Genomic DNA, 17,086 nt, shown 5'->3' with positions numbered 1-17,086 from the left:
AAAATAAATATTTTATTTAAAATAGTTTGAATCTCATTCTCGTGGTTTCGACCAGAGCTCGGGTCGTTGTGACTAGATTGTACACTCAACATTTCTTATATTCATTACATAAATAACATTTCTGTACAAACAGATAACACTTAGCAAATAAAGTTACGTTGCTACTTAATATAAATTACTTGCCTAATACTCGAGTATTAGAAAAATTAATCCACCGAAAATAACATGACACACTGTCGAGAGCTTTATTATAAATGTCTCCTAAATTAATTTTGTTAGTCTTGTAACTACGAATATAATGTGATGGTAACGCCGCTTCTTCGCTCACAATCATCAGTCATATCAAGATGGCCATAACTTTTACGTTAACCGACTAAGAAGCATTGCAGTTTCAAATTTTATTTTAAAATCAAAATGTCTTGGAATTTTTTTGATTTTATATGCGTTCCGGATATAATCTGTCAGAACCATTGATTTTTTTTGATAAAATATTTGTTTTAAAATTCGGTATCACCGAGTACATTGTACATAAGGCGTTTGAAAGAGTTCGATTGCTGAATATGCTCTTCGTGCAACGAGTTCACCTGAAAAGCAGAATATTTCATTAATTTATGCGCGATTTAGAGAATTATTTATATATACGTAATCATATTGTTGTAACAAAGAATATTATTAAATAAGTACTTTAAAAAAGTATAATCATTACGATTATGAGGCGATATTCGAACCCGCTTCATTTTGTACGGTTGACAAGATAAAATTCATTATATATTTCAATAAATTAAGTATATTCGAATTCAAGGCTGACAAATGATTAAATATACTTACGAAGGTCGTCTGTTTTCCTGCGAGTTTCGCCTCGTGTTGTTGTTTCGATTTTGGAGGGACAGGCTTCTAACATTAAATAGAAAATAAATAAATAAATTCAAAATCAAAATAGTTACATGATTGAGGAAACGTAACTCATTTAGAGTATTATTCTGTGTGTGGCGTATTCTGATTAAAATCAAAATCTAATTGCATAGGCATAATACATAAAATTGACAAGTTTTTATTTAAAACAGTGCTTTTAAATGTTCTATATTTAAAAATTTATATAAATATATTTATTTATTTTTATTCTTGACATTCTTAGCTGTTGTGAAAAAGAAACGATCTAAGGAGCTTTCACATCAAGTAGTAATTGTTTGGCGAGATTTGTGTGGAGTTCATGTTGCGTGTTGCGAGTTACAGTTTGTATGTGATGTGTAGTTTATGTGTGTTCAGTCGTATACTATCTGCTAATAATTATGACGTGTATTGTGTTTCAAATTAAGTGTTTTTTATGTTTAGTGTTGTATGATGTGAGCAGTTGGTTTGTGTGTTGTAATGTTGTGAAGTGTGTCGTATGATGTTTTGCGTTGTTGCATAGCGTGTTGCGTGATGTGTGTTGTTTGGCGTTTAGTGTATCGTGTATCGTTGTATTCTGTCGTGTGGTGTTGCGTTTAGTCTGAATTATGTTGTGCAGTGTAGTGTTGTGTGGAGATGTGCGGGGTGCGGCGTACCTTGGCGGGCTGCGTGAAGAGCTTGGTCTGCGGCGACGGCAGCTCGTGCGCGGGCGGCGCCTGCTCTTGCAGCGCGCGGAACGTGTCGGACTTGGCCGGGTCGAACGCCTTCGAGCTGCCCCCCGCCACAACCCACCAGTTTTAGTTCAGTTTAGTCGGTTAGAGGCGCGACAGACATAAGTTATACCGTATACGGTTAGTACGACTGATGATTTAGCGCGCATCGGGTGAAAATCGATTACACTAATATTAATTTTATAATACTATGAAATATACGTATATTAGCTACTAGCACGCGTTTAACGCGTGAAATGTCAGATTGCAAATTTTAGTTGGCAACGTGTCGACGTCGTCGCCATGCCTGAAGGTGTGAGCGTAGACGAAGAATAGTTGAGAGTAGCGAAATTAAAATAAATAAGCATTAATGCGTCATTAGGATGGGGCGTCGACAGTTGTTTTGGCGTCGTTTCTAGTAAAAGACCTGCCTCTTGACAACGTGTGACCGCCCGTAATGGCCGTTAGCGCTATGTGAGGAAACAAATACCTCCATTAAATTACAGACTAATTTACTTTCAATATTTATTATAAAATTCATTTGCTTGCTTAAATATATGGCATTGTAAATTGATCGAGAAATCTGTCAACTACATGGAATGCAATCTGATCCAATGAAGCCTACAAGTACAGCTATAAAATAATTGTATTGCTTAGACCTTAGCCTAGAAAGAAGACTAACTCTTAGAGAATTTCAGATATTTTCGTTTGGCAAATTGCCACGGTCTTGAAACAGTTCAAAGATGAATGTGGCTTAGGTAATTATGGTGACCTTTAATATTTCGTGCGGGATGCTATTTTGTACTTTACTTCCTGCTGTATTAAAAATACGAATGAAGAAATTATATTTAGAGGAGCAAAACAAAACTTTACACGTATACGATTTTTGGGCAATAATTAGAATTAGATCATATAAAACAAGTCATGGGTTCGAACCTTTCAATTTATGAATACGTACAGATTTACGTAATACATAATTGGGTATTTTTTATAAATCTTATTTGGGTAACGCATACTTAGCTATATGAATTAATGTATGGTGATACTTACGGCAGAGGCGACGTCTGTTGTCTGATAGAATTAGCTATGTTCTGTTCTGAATATAGGTTGATTGGTGAGTTAAATTGTTTGTGCACAACCTGAAAGAAAGAAATAATTATGAATCCTGAATTAAGAATTATTAGTAACACTGATGATTTTCAAACAACACATGATCATGTCTAATAGAAACAACGATAATTGACGTCATACACCTCGATGAATAAGTAAGAGTGGACACCAGTAGGAAAATCAAGTGTAAAAGTGAAATACAAATATATCAAAACTATGTTTAGAAGACATAATTAAATAGAAAATTATGAGAAAAACAACACTGAATTTAATGGATGGATATGGATAGATACATCAAGAAAGTCTTCGCTTGTCTATTATATGTGTAAATATTCCTAAAATGTTTGTTTACATAACTTTTTAGAAGATACAGGTCCGTTACTAGATTAATATTTTTAATTTCTTTATTTTAATGCTTTGCGTTCAATTTGTCTGTTCCGTTGACTGTTTCAATATCTAGAAATGAATGAAATTAGTGATGTAAAAATCGAAATGAATTTTTGGTTTTTTTATCCACGAAAAGATGATAAAATTATGGCGTATGATACAATGCCATCGAAGTGAAAAAATATAAATATGACTCTTATTACTTTCAATGAATAGCATATTTCGCTATGATTTATGATAGTGAAGGTTTACGTCGATATACCATGCGTGAAAGTTATTTGCAATTCCAAACTATTGTTACAACAACCACCTTATTCGCCTCTTCACCGACCACTCGCTGCAACACCGATTCGGCCACCTGAGTTTTTCCAAAAAAGTTCCATTTTACTTAGCGTTAGACCCAAATAGTGAAATTGCATTCTACATTTGCGTAAGTGTGCTCAACATTTAAAGCATTTTAGAAATAATCTGTACAATGAAGTAGTGTTTGTGTGCATGCGTAATGATTTGTGCCCCGTGCTTTCTGTATGTACCCACTGTAGATATGTCCCTAACATACTTACGAAATCGAGGCATATAAATTATTTTTATCGATGGAATGCTATATCAAAATGTTTATAACATCGTTGCCAAAATATTTGTGTCATATTCATAAGTAAAGTCTTGTAATTTAAAGTTTTAAAACACATTTAGAAACGGAATAATGAATTTAAAATAATGTGTACCAAATATACGGCCGGCAAAAACAAAATTTCATCAAATATTTTATGATGTACTTATTACAGCCTACGTATTGCTCAAGTATTTCAACAAATATAATCACAGTGTGTTTTTAATGTAGTGACGACTTTTCCAATAAATTTTGAGCTCACATAAATATATAACTAAGTTTAACATTCCTTATAACTCAAAACATGTCTGCATATTCCTCGAAAATCATACTGAATACAGAATTTTGTGAAGTTCATAAAAGATTTTTGTTCATATGTTGTTAAAAGAGTGGTTGTTTCAACAGTTCAAGGGTTAAGGTATTTTTCACGCTAGGTAAAAAAACGGTCTCAACTAAACGCAAAACTTGAACTTCGAACTACATTTTACCATTTCCTATCCTAAATACAAAACAATTTCGCCGAATTAAAATACAATAAAACATTTTTATAGGCGAATTGTTAAACAGTAAAAAAAGATAATTGCGATATTACTGTGATTGCGATGGGACATTACCTTTTGCTTCATGAGCGTGTCGCGGTAGTCGTGGTGCGGCGGCGCGCGCATCGCCGGGTTGGGGTGGTGGCGCAGGTAGCTCTCCGTGGGGCCCGGCTCGCGGCGCACCTTCGCGCCCGGCAGCACCAGCGGCGTGGTGCGGTATGGCTGCGTTAATATCCATACCAAATTAGGGTATTTGTGTGAAATACTACTCATAATTTATGGGGATTGACGGCGGCAGGCGGTAGGGCCACAGATAATAGAATACCATACAGGTACGGCTACGTAAATAACCGTACCACATTATGGTATTTGTGTGAAATAGTACTCAGAATTTTTGGGAAATGTATTGCATTTTATTTGCCTAGAGGTCTCTGGCGGTACGTCTGTGTATTACCTATTTGTATCAGGTTGTTTGTGAGGAAAAGTACTAGGACTTAATCGGAAAGGCATTTGTGGGAAAGAGTAGGTTAAGGTTATTCGTGTGAAGTAGTACAAGGCGTTTGTCGGGAATATCACAACGGGGAAACAGTTTTGAATGAGAGTAGAAATCAAGAAAGCACGATCAACTAATTACTTGTATAAAAAATTATTGATTGTTATGTATATCAAAGTTCGAAAACATGGCTGTTACATTAGGCACAATACAAGTTAACATTCTTTAAAGAAACTATTTTGAGTTTACAACCTTCTAACACTAACCGTGACATTCTTTATATACAAAACATTTTTAATTACTATCTAACTCCGATTAGCAGTGTGATTGGCGCGGCTTAGTCTTATTTTTGTAACGAAAATATGTATGTAATAATTCATGAGTAAAATAATTTAGTAACCCCTTTGTATCAAGTCTAAAGAAACTAATTATAAAAAAGGGCAAGGGCAACTGGGCAATATATTATAAATATCTCGTTATTTATTTATTCAAACATATTATGTGTATTACATGTCGATAGAATGGTAAGAATAATGAAAACGTTATTCAGTTTATGTTGTAGCAATTTCACGTGAATGAGGCATACGTGATTTTAACGGTTCCAAGGATTATATCCGCCGTTGCGAATTGTGCCAATGAGCAAACAACAAATTTCGACATTTATTTCCGTTCATTTCGGTATTTACAAAGCTAAAGCCCTGACGTAATGGATTACTTTAGAGTTTAGACGTTCCATAAAATTTTCCCGCATATTGTAATTGGAAAAGAAATTTCCTGGCCCACTCAATTTGAATAAATTTTTCATTGTTACTTCTTAAGAAAACACAAAACTGTAACGACTTACTTCGAATAGCTTTTAATAATAATCCATGTGAATTGATGTATGTACTTCATGCATCTGTTACCATAAAACATTGGATAGGTACGTAAATTTGTTATTGTTGGCTGTACATTTCTAAGGAAATGCAATTATACGTATCTAATAAAAATACATCACTCCTTTGCACTATAAACGCGACGTCAAATATATATATATATAGATATAATATTTAAATGGGTCAATAGAAAACATAAAAATCAGACATAACCATACAACAACAAGTTTGTACTGTGGTACATTGAGGCGAAAATAGCTTTAACAGCTGGCGTTTGGGCATCAAATAAATTCGTTAGAGTACATAGCGCTGTTTAATGGATGAAATAATTGTATCATAATAACTCTTCTTTTATTTGATCTTGCCATTTACCAGATATTTGTTTGTTCGTTTGACGTTATTTAAACGGTTATTATTGGAATATATAGACGAAAGGAAGCTATGGGCATCGGCGGAAAATTTTAGAATACATTTTCTGAAATGTTAAATTTACTTAAATCTGTTTTTTGTGTCTACGAGTACACTGAAGATTTTTAATAAGATTATATTAGTAAAAGATTATATAGATAATATATCTTGTTTACTTGCTTGTTTTTGAAATCCAAGATAGGATAGTCTTTATCTAGAAAAACGGGAGCTATGCGGGGAGAACCCCGGGAAGCCCCACGGGCACAAAGCTACTTAGTAACATTGTAAAGAGAGAAGATTGAATTGTTTGTTTTTATTTGTTATAAAATCGATCTAATTCAAAAAAATACTTCACAGATTTTAAGAATATCTAAAAGATTAATTTTTACCGAGTATATTGCGCAATTTTTTTTATACCACCAACGGCCAGTGTTTTATACATAAGCTGTCTTTCACTATCCTTAATTTTATTAACAAAGCAATATTTTTGAACAAAAGCGGTATTTCCTAGAAAAAAAAATCGTTAAAGCTTTAGGGGATAATAATTTTTTATTGATTCAAATACACTTGCTTGTTAGTTTGAAAAGTACGAGTTCTGAATGAATGTAAAACACAATCATACCAGACGCATTTGAAATTTGATTAGGTGCTAAAAGTTCTTAAAATCTGTACCGCGATACTGGTAATTATTACATCACATAATCGTGAAACACAAGCCGCTTTTCGAGTGCTCCCAAATTAGTTTACGCTTGAATGTTCGAGATAACGAATCACCAGCAAAGTTTCACAAGATTGAACGCTTTCATGATATGTTTTAGTATATGTAGTAGCATGTGAACTTTATATTTCCACTCGTTTATATAAGTTTATTACACAGGTTAGTTAGCAAATTCAAGAGAATCGACGCACCCAATTTCTGACATCTTCTTCCTCTGGATGTTTAGGGTCCTGGTATCCGTTTGGGAAGAAGTTAGGATTGACTGCCATTTTAACACTATTTAAGACGGACGTGTCGTTGAGCGTGCGATCGCGGACTGCGACTCCAGTCGCTCCCCGAGTAAACACCAATTTCTATGCATCTATTTTGGAAATATGACGAGAAAATAGGCGTCAGCGTGGGCGAGATCTCTAGCACCCTAAGGCCTTGAAGGAGACGCGCGAATTAATTATTATTATTGTTCGTTTTACCGCCTTCGCATTGTCTTTGATGGGCAGTTAATACCAGACGAGGAGAAGCCCACCACAAATAATGCAAATTTGGTTCAAATTGCAGTAAAGTAAATATCAAATGAATAAATCACATTTTGATGATAATTTTACTTCGGATGAATCTAGAACATCTGAGGTAATAACTTATTACTCAGAATAAAAGACGTAAAATGACGTCCGATCTGTGAATATCATCGGCTTCTATCACTTTAATTAATAACATAACGTAATGAGAACGTTATTGGCACATAGCCAGATTACACGGCCCGTCTCCGTTTAGAACTTGGGTAACCTATTTCGTGCGAAAAATATTGAGGATCGATTAATGGGAATGGTAAATAAACAATTTTCCCATTATGAGGTGTATAGTTACAGTTAAATTTATAGCAAATACTTGGTAAATGTGTACGTATCGTATATTTAAGTCGATCTACTAAATAATTAGCCCCTATAAACTTGATTGGGTACTTTCAAAATATTTTTTGTTATCGTAATTATATACATAAGATTCACAAATAAAGCACAGAATATTATCTAAGTGTGTTTGTCATGTTTAGATCTTAGCCAAGTTAGATTAAATTGATTATTATCTTTATATAGTGCAGAACATCACATAAATCATTTCATTATAAATGTATAACCGAATTTAAATCACAAACATTCATCATTTCACAAGGTTCTGTCCCAAATACTCGAGATGTAAAGACCATGTTACATTATTGAAATATATACACATGAGAAATGACACAAGGGAACGCACTTGGCAAAATGGTTTGGCAGAAACGCAATATGATTTCTACGATTTAGGGCTTTGAAAAACTATAAAGATTCATTTTGGCAGGCCATCTTAATAGTAACTAGTGAATGGGCACTATACTTTACTCTTTCGCACCTGGGAAGGTAAATACACTTTTTCTTTCGTGTAAAGATACATATAATGTTGGTTACTTCAAGATATACTAGTTAGATAAACAGCATTGGAAATTTTGATTGCTTTCGATAACATTCTCGAAGTGTGAAAAACTGGGAAATTTTTAAAGCCTTGTTTTTCTCTGTCCATATTTTTTGTAAAAAAAGTATAAGTTTGTTATTTCTTACCTGGCTACCGATAGACTCGTCGACAACATCGTCATTGCGAGAGGAGACAGGTGAGAGCATTATGCTCCTGTACTCCCCCTCGTGCTGTACTGAGAGCTGTGGCTGCAGCAGAGGAGTGCTGCGCGGCAGGGACTCCGGCCCACGCCATGCATTGCCCTGCCCTGCTTTTGGGCTTGGCGTCCTGTTATGAAAGTGTTAACTCTTAGATATACTCGTGACTAAATCGTTTAAACCCTGGATTAAGACTAGACAACTGTGTAGGAGGAGGGTATAAATATGCAAACAAAAATATTGGCATTTTCTTGCCTGTGTCCCTTTTTTAGGTATACCATAAGTAGAATATAATAAAAGCCCATGTTGTACCCCGTATAAATGGCATGGTTTAAGGAAATAAATCAATGTATCGATTGACATAGTAACGTCGACTGATTACTTTTATAAGATTTTGGTAGCGTAAACCTACAAAATTTATGACACAAGCAATATTATTAGGACCATCGTTTCCTTGCACCTTATACGCAATATATTGGCAAGTATTATACACAAAACTTGTAGTGTAATAAATTTTTACAAAAGTACTTGATGATGCACTTAAAAAATTGGGACGATTACGAACAACATTTGACCCAAAAACTTTTATATTGGAACACGTAAACAAAGTTTAATAATAACTAATGATTGCCATACACATTTCTACCATGCAGTTTACATATCATTTCGTTGACATTTAAAGTCCTTATCCACAATGAAACGTAAGGATTTTTTGACTTACCTAAATGGTGGTGGGACAGCATTGGATATAGGTGCGCGTGAGGCCATAGGCGCAGCTCGCGGGACCTCACGGTCCGCGTCCCTAGAGGTAACGTGTATTGGTTATTAACTACAACGTGCAATATGGGTTTAGTATTAAAACACTCAGTTATTTGAGCGTTGGGGAAGATTTTTGAAAATACTAAAGAGGTTACATTTAACAGTGTAGTACGTTGTCGTTTTATATTGGTATACTTTGGGACATTTTATTGCAGCATTCCTACATTTAACTTTATACCATCAATTTAATAGTAAAATAAAATGCATATTGCATATGTCAGTTTAACACGCTACAGAGTTATATACATATATATTTATGTTTGCTGAAAGTAAATAAGCTGATCAGCCCCAACTCAACTTATCATTAAATACCAAGCAGCGATAGAATGCATTCTGTTAAACATCTTACTTCTTACCAAATATCTTTAAGCACAATTTGATCTAACGAAAGTATTTAATTGAGCTTGTGTGGAATCAACAAAGAGACAGTGCTTGAGAAAATCTACCGGTTATCAAAAACTAGGTCAATTGACTACAATTAGATTATAAAAGACTAGATATATGTGAAGCCAAATGACCGAGAATTTAGTACATTAGATATAACGCTGTCGACAGATATATTTTACCTGACTAATCGACCTTTGATAAATCATTATTATAAGCTATTCATAGCAGAGAACTAAGCTTAGAACGCTACTAGCTCTTAATCAGACTCGACATCGAGAAGGCCATGCTAATTATAATGCTTCTATTAGCTATTTTAAATGTGTCAACATCCTTACTTTTAACTGAATTTACGAATATAGATCGCGCTCCGAAATTAAAGTAGGGTAATTAAAATAGTTTTAAGTGTTACAAATAAAATGAGTGTGATGTCTAAGAATCTGTTTAGATTATTTGCTGATAAGAATGAAATGATACAATAAAAATAAGTCTATATTGTGCACATCACAGCAGGAAATTTCCAATGATTTAGTTAGTTAGTTATAATGACTATCAATTGCAATTACACGCATATTGATATTATGTTTTATATGCGAACAGGATTTGTAATTTTTTTTATGTCAGAGCGCAACTGGGCTGGTGAATATGGATAATAAAGAAATAGACCGGGAAGAGTGAGAAAAGGCATATGGGCCTCTTATTTAAGCGTTTATATTCGCGAAAAATACACCATGGAAAACAGAATATTACTTTCAAATTTAATATATTTTCCTGTTGTGTAGAATAATGTTTCGTAGGTAGTATAAAATAATTAATTAATAAAGCAGTTGTCGACTGGACTTGGTAATGTTAATACGTATTCCCTGTAAATTACAGACAACACTTAATATACGAAATGATATGAATAGAGTGAAATCCCTCTAGCTACAACGTGCAAACGACACCGAGTGACAAGTCTTACTCATACGTGTAATGATAGAACGACGGTGTGGGTGATCGGCCTATATAGCTGCTCGGAGACCGTGGCATGCTGTAGTAATGTGGGCTCGAGGAACTCCTGTGTTTAAATCTTTTAACTAGACAAGGTCTTACAAAAATGTTTGAGAGATTCGCCAATCGTTCTTGTAAAAGTCATAATTTACATTTGAAAACTTTTAGGAATTCATCACAAAAATCTTAGTTGACTGTGCTTGTTTTTTGTCGACACCATAATCGATACATATTTTTGGAAATTTGTTGTGAAATGTAATAAATAGTACTTTATTTACTATACTGTTAGAATATTTCGGTAAAATTCACTTAAGTACGCAAAAGATAATATAATGTAGGTAGTACAGTACGATGAAATTAAGAAACTAGATCATATAAAACCAGAATGAGTTCAAGGATTTGCATTTATTACGCCGCATCCGTCGAACATTTCGGACTATTAAACGAATGTTTCTTGAAGTCAGACAGTAATTAATTAAACTGAGATATGGCTTGCCTGCCTACTTGTGCAAAGTATTTCTACTTAGAATAATGTTTACAAGCAATATAAACGCAAGGAAATAGTTGTAAAGATGTCTATAAATGTTAAAGTATAATCTATGTTTATTGGAAATTACCTCTGAACAACAAGTTTGATTTGGTTCTGAGCATTTTTGAAAAGATTTTGTGCGTCTTCGTGTCGGAGGTCCCGCGCGTCGTAGTCGTCGATTTTGGCTATAATGTCACCTCTGGCGAGGTCCCGCCCTGCCGGTGTGCCTGGCGTGACCTGGAAGTAACATACAATCCATCAATTGAGATGAAAAAAAAGAATCTAAGAAGGAAAGAGAACTTACATTAACCTAAATTTTTTCTAAGTCATAAGCGGCCAAATAAGTTGGTGGTTCGCCTGATGGTAAGCGAACTAAACTTGCTACAAATAGATAAAAATATTTTTTAGGATTTTGATCATCCACCATATTATCATAACTGTTTTATCATTTCCTATATTATTCGTCCGAAAGTAACGCACGAAAAGTCAATCACCTTGGAGAGCATGTGTAAAATCAGATGAGCAATGAACGTGTTGTTATGCGTTATGTCATACTATTTTTCACCTGCTACAAAGGTTGAAAAACATAAGACCGTGATATTCTGGATTATGCAATAACTACTAGCTCATCTGATTTTTCATTTTGGAAAATCGTTTGTTAGATATTTTCAAGTATCTTGATGAAAAATAGGTGCATTTTGCATCAGAGGTTTAAGCTAAGGATGTCCATTTGGGTCTCCGTTACGTTAGAAGGGTAACTTTTCCAATATTTTTAAATTCCTTCTGTATGAAAGTTAACTAAGATCAAAGAAATTATTGAGTCAGTAAATATTGCGTAGCTACATAAATGTTGAGTCATTCAAAGAGATTTTATCGAGGGTTGCTAAACGTTATGACTAGGATGACCTTGTGATTAGGCAGGGGGTTGGATGTGTTATGCACCGATTTTGGCGAGAGGCCAAGCTAAATGCGTCCAGCGACGCTGTCGTGCCAACCGTCACTGACACTTTTATTGAAAACAACCATCGACCTACTACAAGCCGACAAATTGACGGGTTGATTTGCGCAAATCCATCACGCAACCACTGAGTCAATGGCGAGGACGTCCGCCTAAATTTACAACTGGTACTTGTCACCTGATCTATTATTAGTAATAGAACATGCAATTTAAGTACTTAATCAATATGACGTCACAAGAAAGGTGTCTGTGGTAATGGAACTGATGAGGTTTGCGATATATATAACTACGTCCGTGTTTGAATGGTTTTATCATATTGCTGGTTGCGCACGTTTTTACGTCACACTAACGCATTTACAATCAGAAATCACATTAGAAAACTGTATGGTATTGAAATTGTACATGAAAATATCTTATGAATATTAAAAAATGAATGTAAACGTATTACAATTTATTGATTGGTTTTAGTGTCCAACTTCGAATTCAGAAAGCCGTTATTCTATTAAGATCTGCCATAACCTGAAAGATTAATTCGTCTATGTTTAAAAATATTTCATTCAAAACACATTGCACTTATCCGTTCCATGACCTTGTCTGCCATAAATCACGGTGACGTTATAACCGTGATCTATTTAATTTAATATTCCCATGCCCCAATATTTATGATACCGACATCCTTTAACATCTGTTTTGTGTTTTAAAGACGTGCTCTTTTTTCTTCGAATGACTTAGTATAGCTACGAAATCTAATTATTACAATTATCACATGTTTAATGAGAAGATTTTCCACTTCGCTTACGTGGTATTTTATTGGCGTTTGAAACAAATCTAGTCTGATCTAAAAAAATAATGAATCTTTTCTCTTCCTCATTAAATTACCGTAATTCTTCTAAATATACCGCTGAAAACACGATGCGGTATGTGAATTCAAACTGAGTCAGAAGAGTGTTTTTAAGCGCATTGACGACATATTTTCACACGAAACTCCACTATACTTTTTTTCATACTCCAGTTGTTTTGATACGTGACACAGTAGACACGGTGTCGTCCTAACTTCGAGCCTAGCCGGCGTTTATAAATAAACAAGCCTGCTGCTCTCAGCCACTTAGCTGATTCATGTTATGCTAGCAATTACTAGAAACAATTTTATAGCTTTTTCACGGAAAGATTCAAAATTATAACCTTTCTAATATGGTGTTATTGTTTATATATCTGAGGATAATTTCTATGATAATTTAAGGGCATATTCATGTTAATTTATGTATTTCTAGAAATTAAAAATTGTTGCTCACTCTTGGTTTTTTGAATTCGTTGCAGCTCCCCATCGCAATAACATATACAAAAATCATATATTATAAAATTCTTTTTCTACAATCTACAATTCTACAATCTACAATCTACAATTTTGTTTACGGGGGAGGTCTCTAGTTGTTGTAGTGTCTTCTAAATTAAAAAAAATTGCTGAGAAGTTTTAGAAAACATCTAAATTTGAAGCATAGTTGCGAGATCCTTGCAAGATAAACATAAATTTATAGAAATGATTGCATTCTGTTTAATCACGAGAAATACAATTCATAAATTAGCGTTCCAACAGTAGAATCTTAGAATAATCAGTCGGTAAGTAGTTAGTAAACTGATGTTATAAAGTGTCTATTAACGTCTTAATTCAACGTAGTTGCTAAGCAAAAATATGCCATTTTTTTGCATGATATGTTTGTTGAAGATAAGTTGATCTATTTTCGATAATTATTTTTTTTCTAATCTCTATAATTTTTCCTAGTAGTACGCTATCGAAGTGACGGATTAATTGAGCTAAAAAAACAAATTCACTTAGATGCTTAATGTGCCTACACTTTTAAACATTTGAGACAGCATAGCAATATTTGAGTTAATATTTATCTATAGAACGACTACAGGCACCAAATCTTAAAAACTGTTCCTCCAAAAATATTTTACAAGATTAACTGCGACTTTATTGTTATGTCGCCGACGGAAGCTCAAAGTTATTGAGGTCGAGTAGAGAATTCGGAGACGGCTGTCGAATGACATGAGACTGATACAGATCCCGGAATAGAAACCATTTTAGACTGATTAGCAGAACAAAATTTAAATATGTATGACATTTACGCTAATTTAAATTCGATCAAGGTTGTCATTATTACAGACCGAAGTATTTAATAGTCACGTAATCAAATATATCTCCGAAGCCTCTAACAATGCGTATATAATAGGATGATAATGAAGATCAATCACAAAAGCTTGACGGCGTTTGTTTACATCGATGAACATTGTTGTTGTGAGCGCTAAAGAGGCGTACCCTCGTAACGATGAGCGGCGTGGCGAGGTCCGAACCGCCTACCAGTCGGAGACCCCAGTTAGTGTCGCGGGTTTCCCTCCGCAGGGTCACCACAAACGTATGGAGACGCCCCATGGCGGTGTAGGGTCGCTACCGAATGCACTGCGCGGGCGCGCGCTGGTTGCGCGGACTTGCGAGCACGGCGATGAAACGAGACGTTGTGTGGGCAAAATTAGCATCACCACAAACTACACCCCGCCCCTCCCCACTGACCTGCACTGCATAACCCTGTCTCGATCGACCCAATTCGATACGGAAGTCAATGTTTTCGTAAAAACCATAACGTGGTGCAATGTTATTCCAACTGATCAATCATAAACTTGTCTAGTATTCAGCAGTAATTCAGACTTGGTAAAGTGTATCCACTTACACAGATGCGGTAATCTTTCATAAAACTTAAAAAAAAGTAAAAGGTAATTCACATTCATTCCTAGAATTAAAATAATAAAAATCCAGATATTAATACGTGAAGACGAAACTTTGTACCCCTTTTTACGAAATATGCGCATATGGACGAGTACGATTTCTGGCACGTATATAGTATTTAAAAACTCACTACACTTTATGCTTATATTTTAAATAAACCATAAAAATATATTATATCTTTACAAAAACATTGCACACATTGACACACAAACACACATATACTCTTTTGTTTATGGGTATGATCGAATTTCGATCACCCAGAGACCACTGGGTGTCCATTAGGCTACCACTCATAGACATAGACTTTCATATAATATTATGAATGTCTAGAATAAAAGTATATCAACAAGATATTGCCTATCACTTGTTGATTGATTTACAATGCTTATTCACATATAATTAGGTCATTAATCATTACGAAGGTAGGTACTCCTAAGGTAACATAATTTGGCTAGCGTTGTTGTCCAATGTATTTTAAGAAGTGACTTTATACTGTTTATGGCATAAATTGATATAATAAAGTGAAAATGGTGCAATTATAAATATAAATGATATATATGTGTTTGGCACTTTCAGATAAGAAGTCATTCAAGTAAATTTGCCTTACTTTTACACACCAAAATAATAATATTATTTCAATAAATACCTCAGTCAAAATTAACTATTAAATTTTATACCCTTTTTTATTTCCATGTTACCAAAAATTTGATTTATGAAATAAAAATGAAATCGAATGTGCTTTAAAAATAAGGTCATAAATATTGAAATGTTATTCCTATTGAATATTCCCATCTATTTAATCTAGGTTTACATTGACATTAAACATCACGTGGTTTGATTGTATGTTTAATAATGCAGTCAAATTTATAAATATACTAGATGTGCGCTCCAGTTTCACCCGTGGTACATATATAGCCAGTGTAATCGCAGTTTTCTAATGGTGAAAGAATTTTTGAAATCGGTCCAGCCGTTCACGCGTGATGTGACACTTCCTTATTTTTAAAATTGGTTAAAAATATACGACATAATTATTAATTATTCTATTGATCAACAAAACCAGACTCACTTTTCTCTGGGCAAATTTCCTAGATTCATCGTCAGGGTCGGGTCGTTGATGCGGCACGCGCCAGAAGGGAGGACGCTGGTACATCGGCATTTTATAATTCGATCTTCAAATGTCTCTATATAATAAAGAAAACTATATAAGTATCATTCAACGTGCACATTGGAGAAATTCGTATTGCAGCTATTTCCAGTTTGTTTATTTCGTGTTGCAAAAACACAGCATGGCACGCATCGAGATCAAAGAGTCGAAAAGCAAACAGAGTGGCCACTCACGTTAAGCGGTTATATCCATGAGCGGTCGCGAAGAATTTTAATGTAGGCGGCTGGCAAAAGTTTATGCGATAAATTAGGTGTTCGATGGACAAGGTCGAGGATATGCAGAGGTGTTAAATATTAGGGCTAGCACTCACCAGAGGGCGCGATGCGGCGTCTTTTCCCCGACCGTGTCGCTCGTACAGTGTAGCGTCTGTTGCCGAATGATTCCCGGGAACATAAAACGTCTATTTTTCGCGTCGAGGATAGGAGCGCGCGAGACGTTCGACGTGTTGTGCCTCGCGTGATTTACAGACGGACGCCGGCCGAGCTGTTTCTGGGCCAATACGAAATTCGCAATAATTCTTTCGCTTCACGTGCGGTTCAATGATCTGAACGTAACTTTTGAGATATGAAGACGTTTCTAGACCAATATGCTTTGTATGAACTATCATTTTCCCGGATGAGTGCACTAAACTCTGTAAATATTCAAACGTTGTCGTTAAACCCAAATTAGCGTACCAAAAGTGTGGACGTCTTGTTAGTTAGATTAACAAATATCTAAACATAATTCCAGGTCGAAATAACAATTACTCACCGTAATGTAAAATATACGTAACGTAAATGATTTAGTTCACACCTACTGCACTGCTGCATTAATTAGGTCATCTTGCATTACATCTTTTATCACTAACCTATATGCTCTAATAAATAAAAGCAATGTGTATGAATAAAACAACATTAACGAACAATTCTGTAATAGGAAACAATGACTTAGATACAATAATTAGTAAATAATTGAGTTTACTTAAATAAAATGATATAAACCTAAAACAAAATTCATAGCCATGTCGAGTTGTAGATTACAATAGAATTGACAAAATCTGAAAATCTAAAAATAAAACGTATAAAGATAATTAAAGCTTACA

The 17,086-nt window shown here is 34.6% G+C and overlaps 1 protein-coding gene across 6 annotated transcripts; it reads right to left on the bottom strand.

Moving 5' to 3' along the window:
* Nucleotides 1–309: 309 nt before the first annotated feature.
* LOC119831019 (PDZ and LIM domain protein 3) lies at nt 310–16,472 on the bottom strand. Of its 6 annotated transcripts, XM_038354221.1 has the most exons (11): nt 16,316–16,472; nt 15,907–16,021; nt 11,189–11,337; nt 9,100–9,180; nt 8,328–8,508; nt 4,320–4,466; nt 3,406–3,453; nt 2,649–2,737; nt 1,545–1,659; nt 829–894; nt 310–584 (listed from the first exon to the last, which is right to left on the bottom strand). In XM_038354221.1, exons 2-11 carry the CDS (start codon nt 15,994–15,996, stop codon nt 498–500), a joined length of 1,053 nt encoding a protein of 350 aa, XP_038210149.1. In that variant the 5' UTR covers nt 15,997–16,021; nt 16,316–16,472; the 3' UTR covers nt 310–497. The 6 variants fall into 6 exon arrangements, with proteins under 6 accessions (XP_038210149.1, XP_038210148.1, XP_038210147.1 ...); XM_038354220.1 differs by lacking the exons at nt 15,907–16,021; nt 16,316–16,472 and adding an exon at nt 14,376–14,588 and having other exon boundaries at nt 829–891; XM_038354219.1 differs by lacking the exons at nt 15,907–16,021; nt 16,316–16,472 and adding an exon at nt 14,376–14,587.
* Between the last annotated feature and the right edge of the window lie 614 nt (nt 16,473–17,086).

This window comes from Zerene cesonia, chromosome 13 (assembly GCF_012273895.1).
Source record: "Zerene cesonia ecotype Mississippi chromosome 13, Zerene_cesonia_1.1, whole genome shotgun sequence".
Classification (NCBI taxonomy): domain Eukaryota; kingdom Metazoa; phylum Arthropoda; class Insecta; order Lepidoptera; family Pieridae; genus Zerene; species Zerene cesonia.
The sequence above is the reverse complement of the archived record's forward strand: the minus strand, read 5'-3'. Positions and strand labels throughout refer to the sequence as shown.

Coding starts and splice junctions, on each gene's coding strand:
- LOC119831019 (XM_038354219.1), bottom strand. CDS start 14,489: ATGGGGCGTCTCCATACGTTTGTGGTGACCCTGCGGAGGGAAACCCGC. Junction 895..1,544: donor TCTTCACGCAGCCCGCCAAG/GTACGCCGCACC, acceptor ATTTAATGTTAG/AAGCCTGTCCCTCCAAAATC. Junction 585..828: donor CAGGAAAACAGACGACCTTC/GTAAGTATATTT, acceptor TCTGCTTTTCAG/GTGAACTCGTTGCACGAAGA.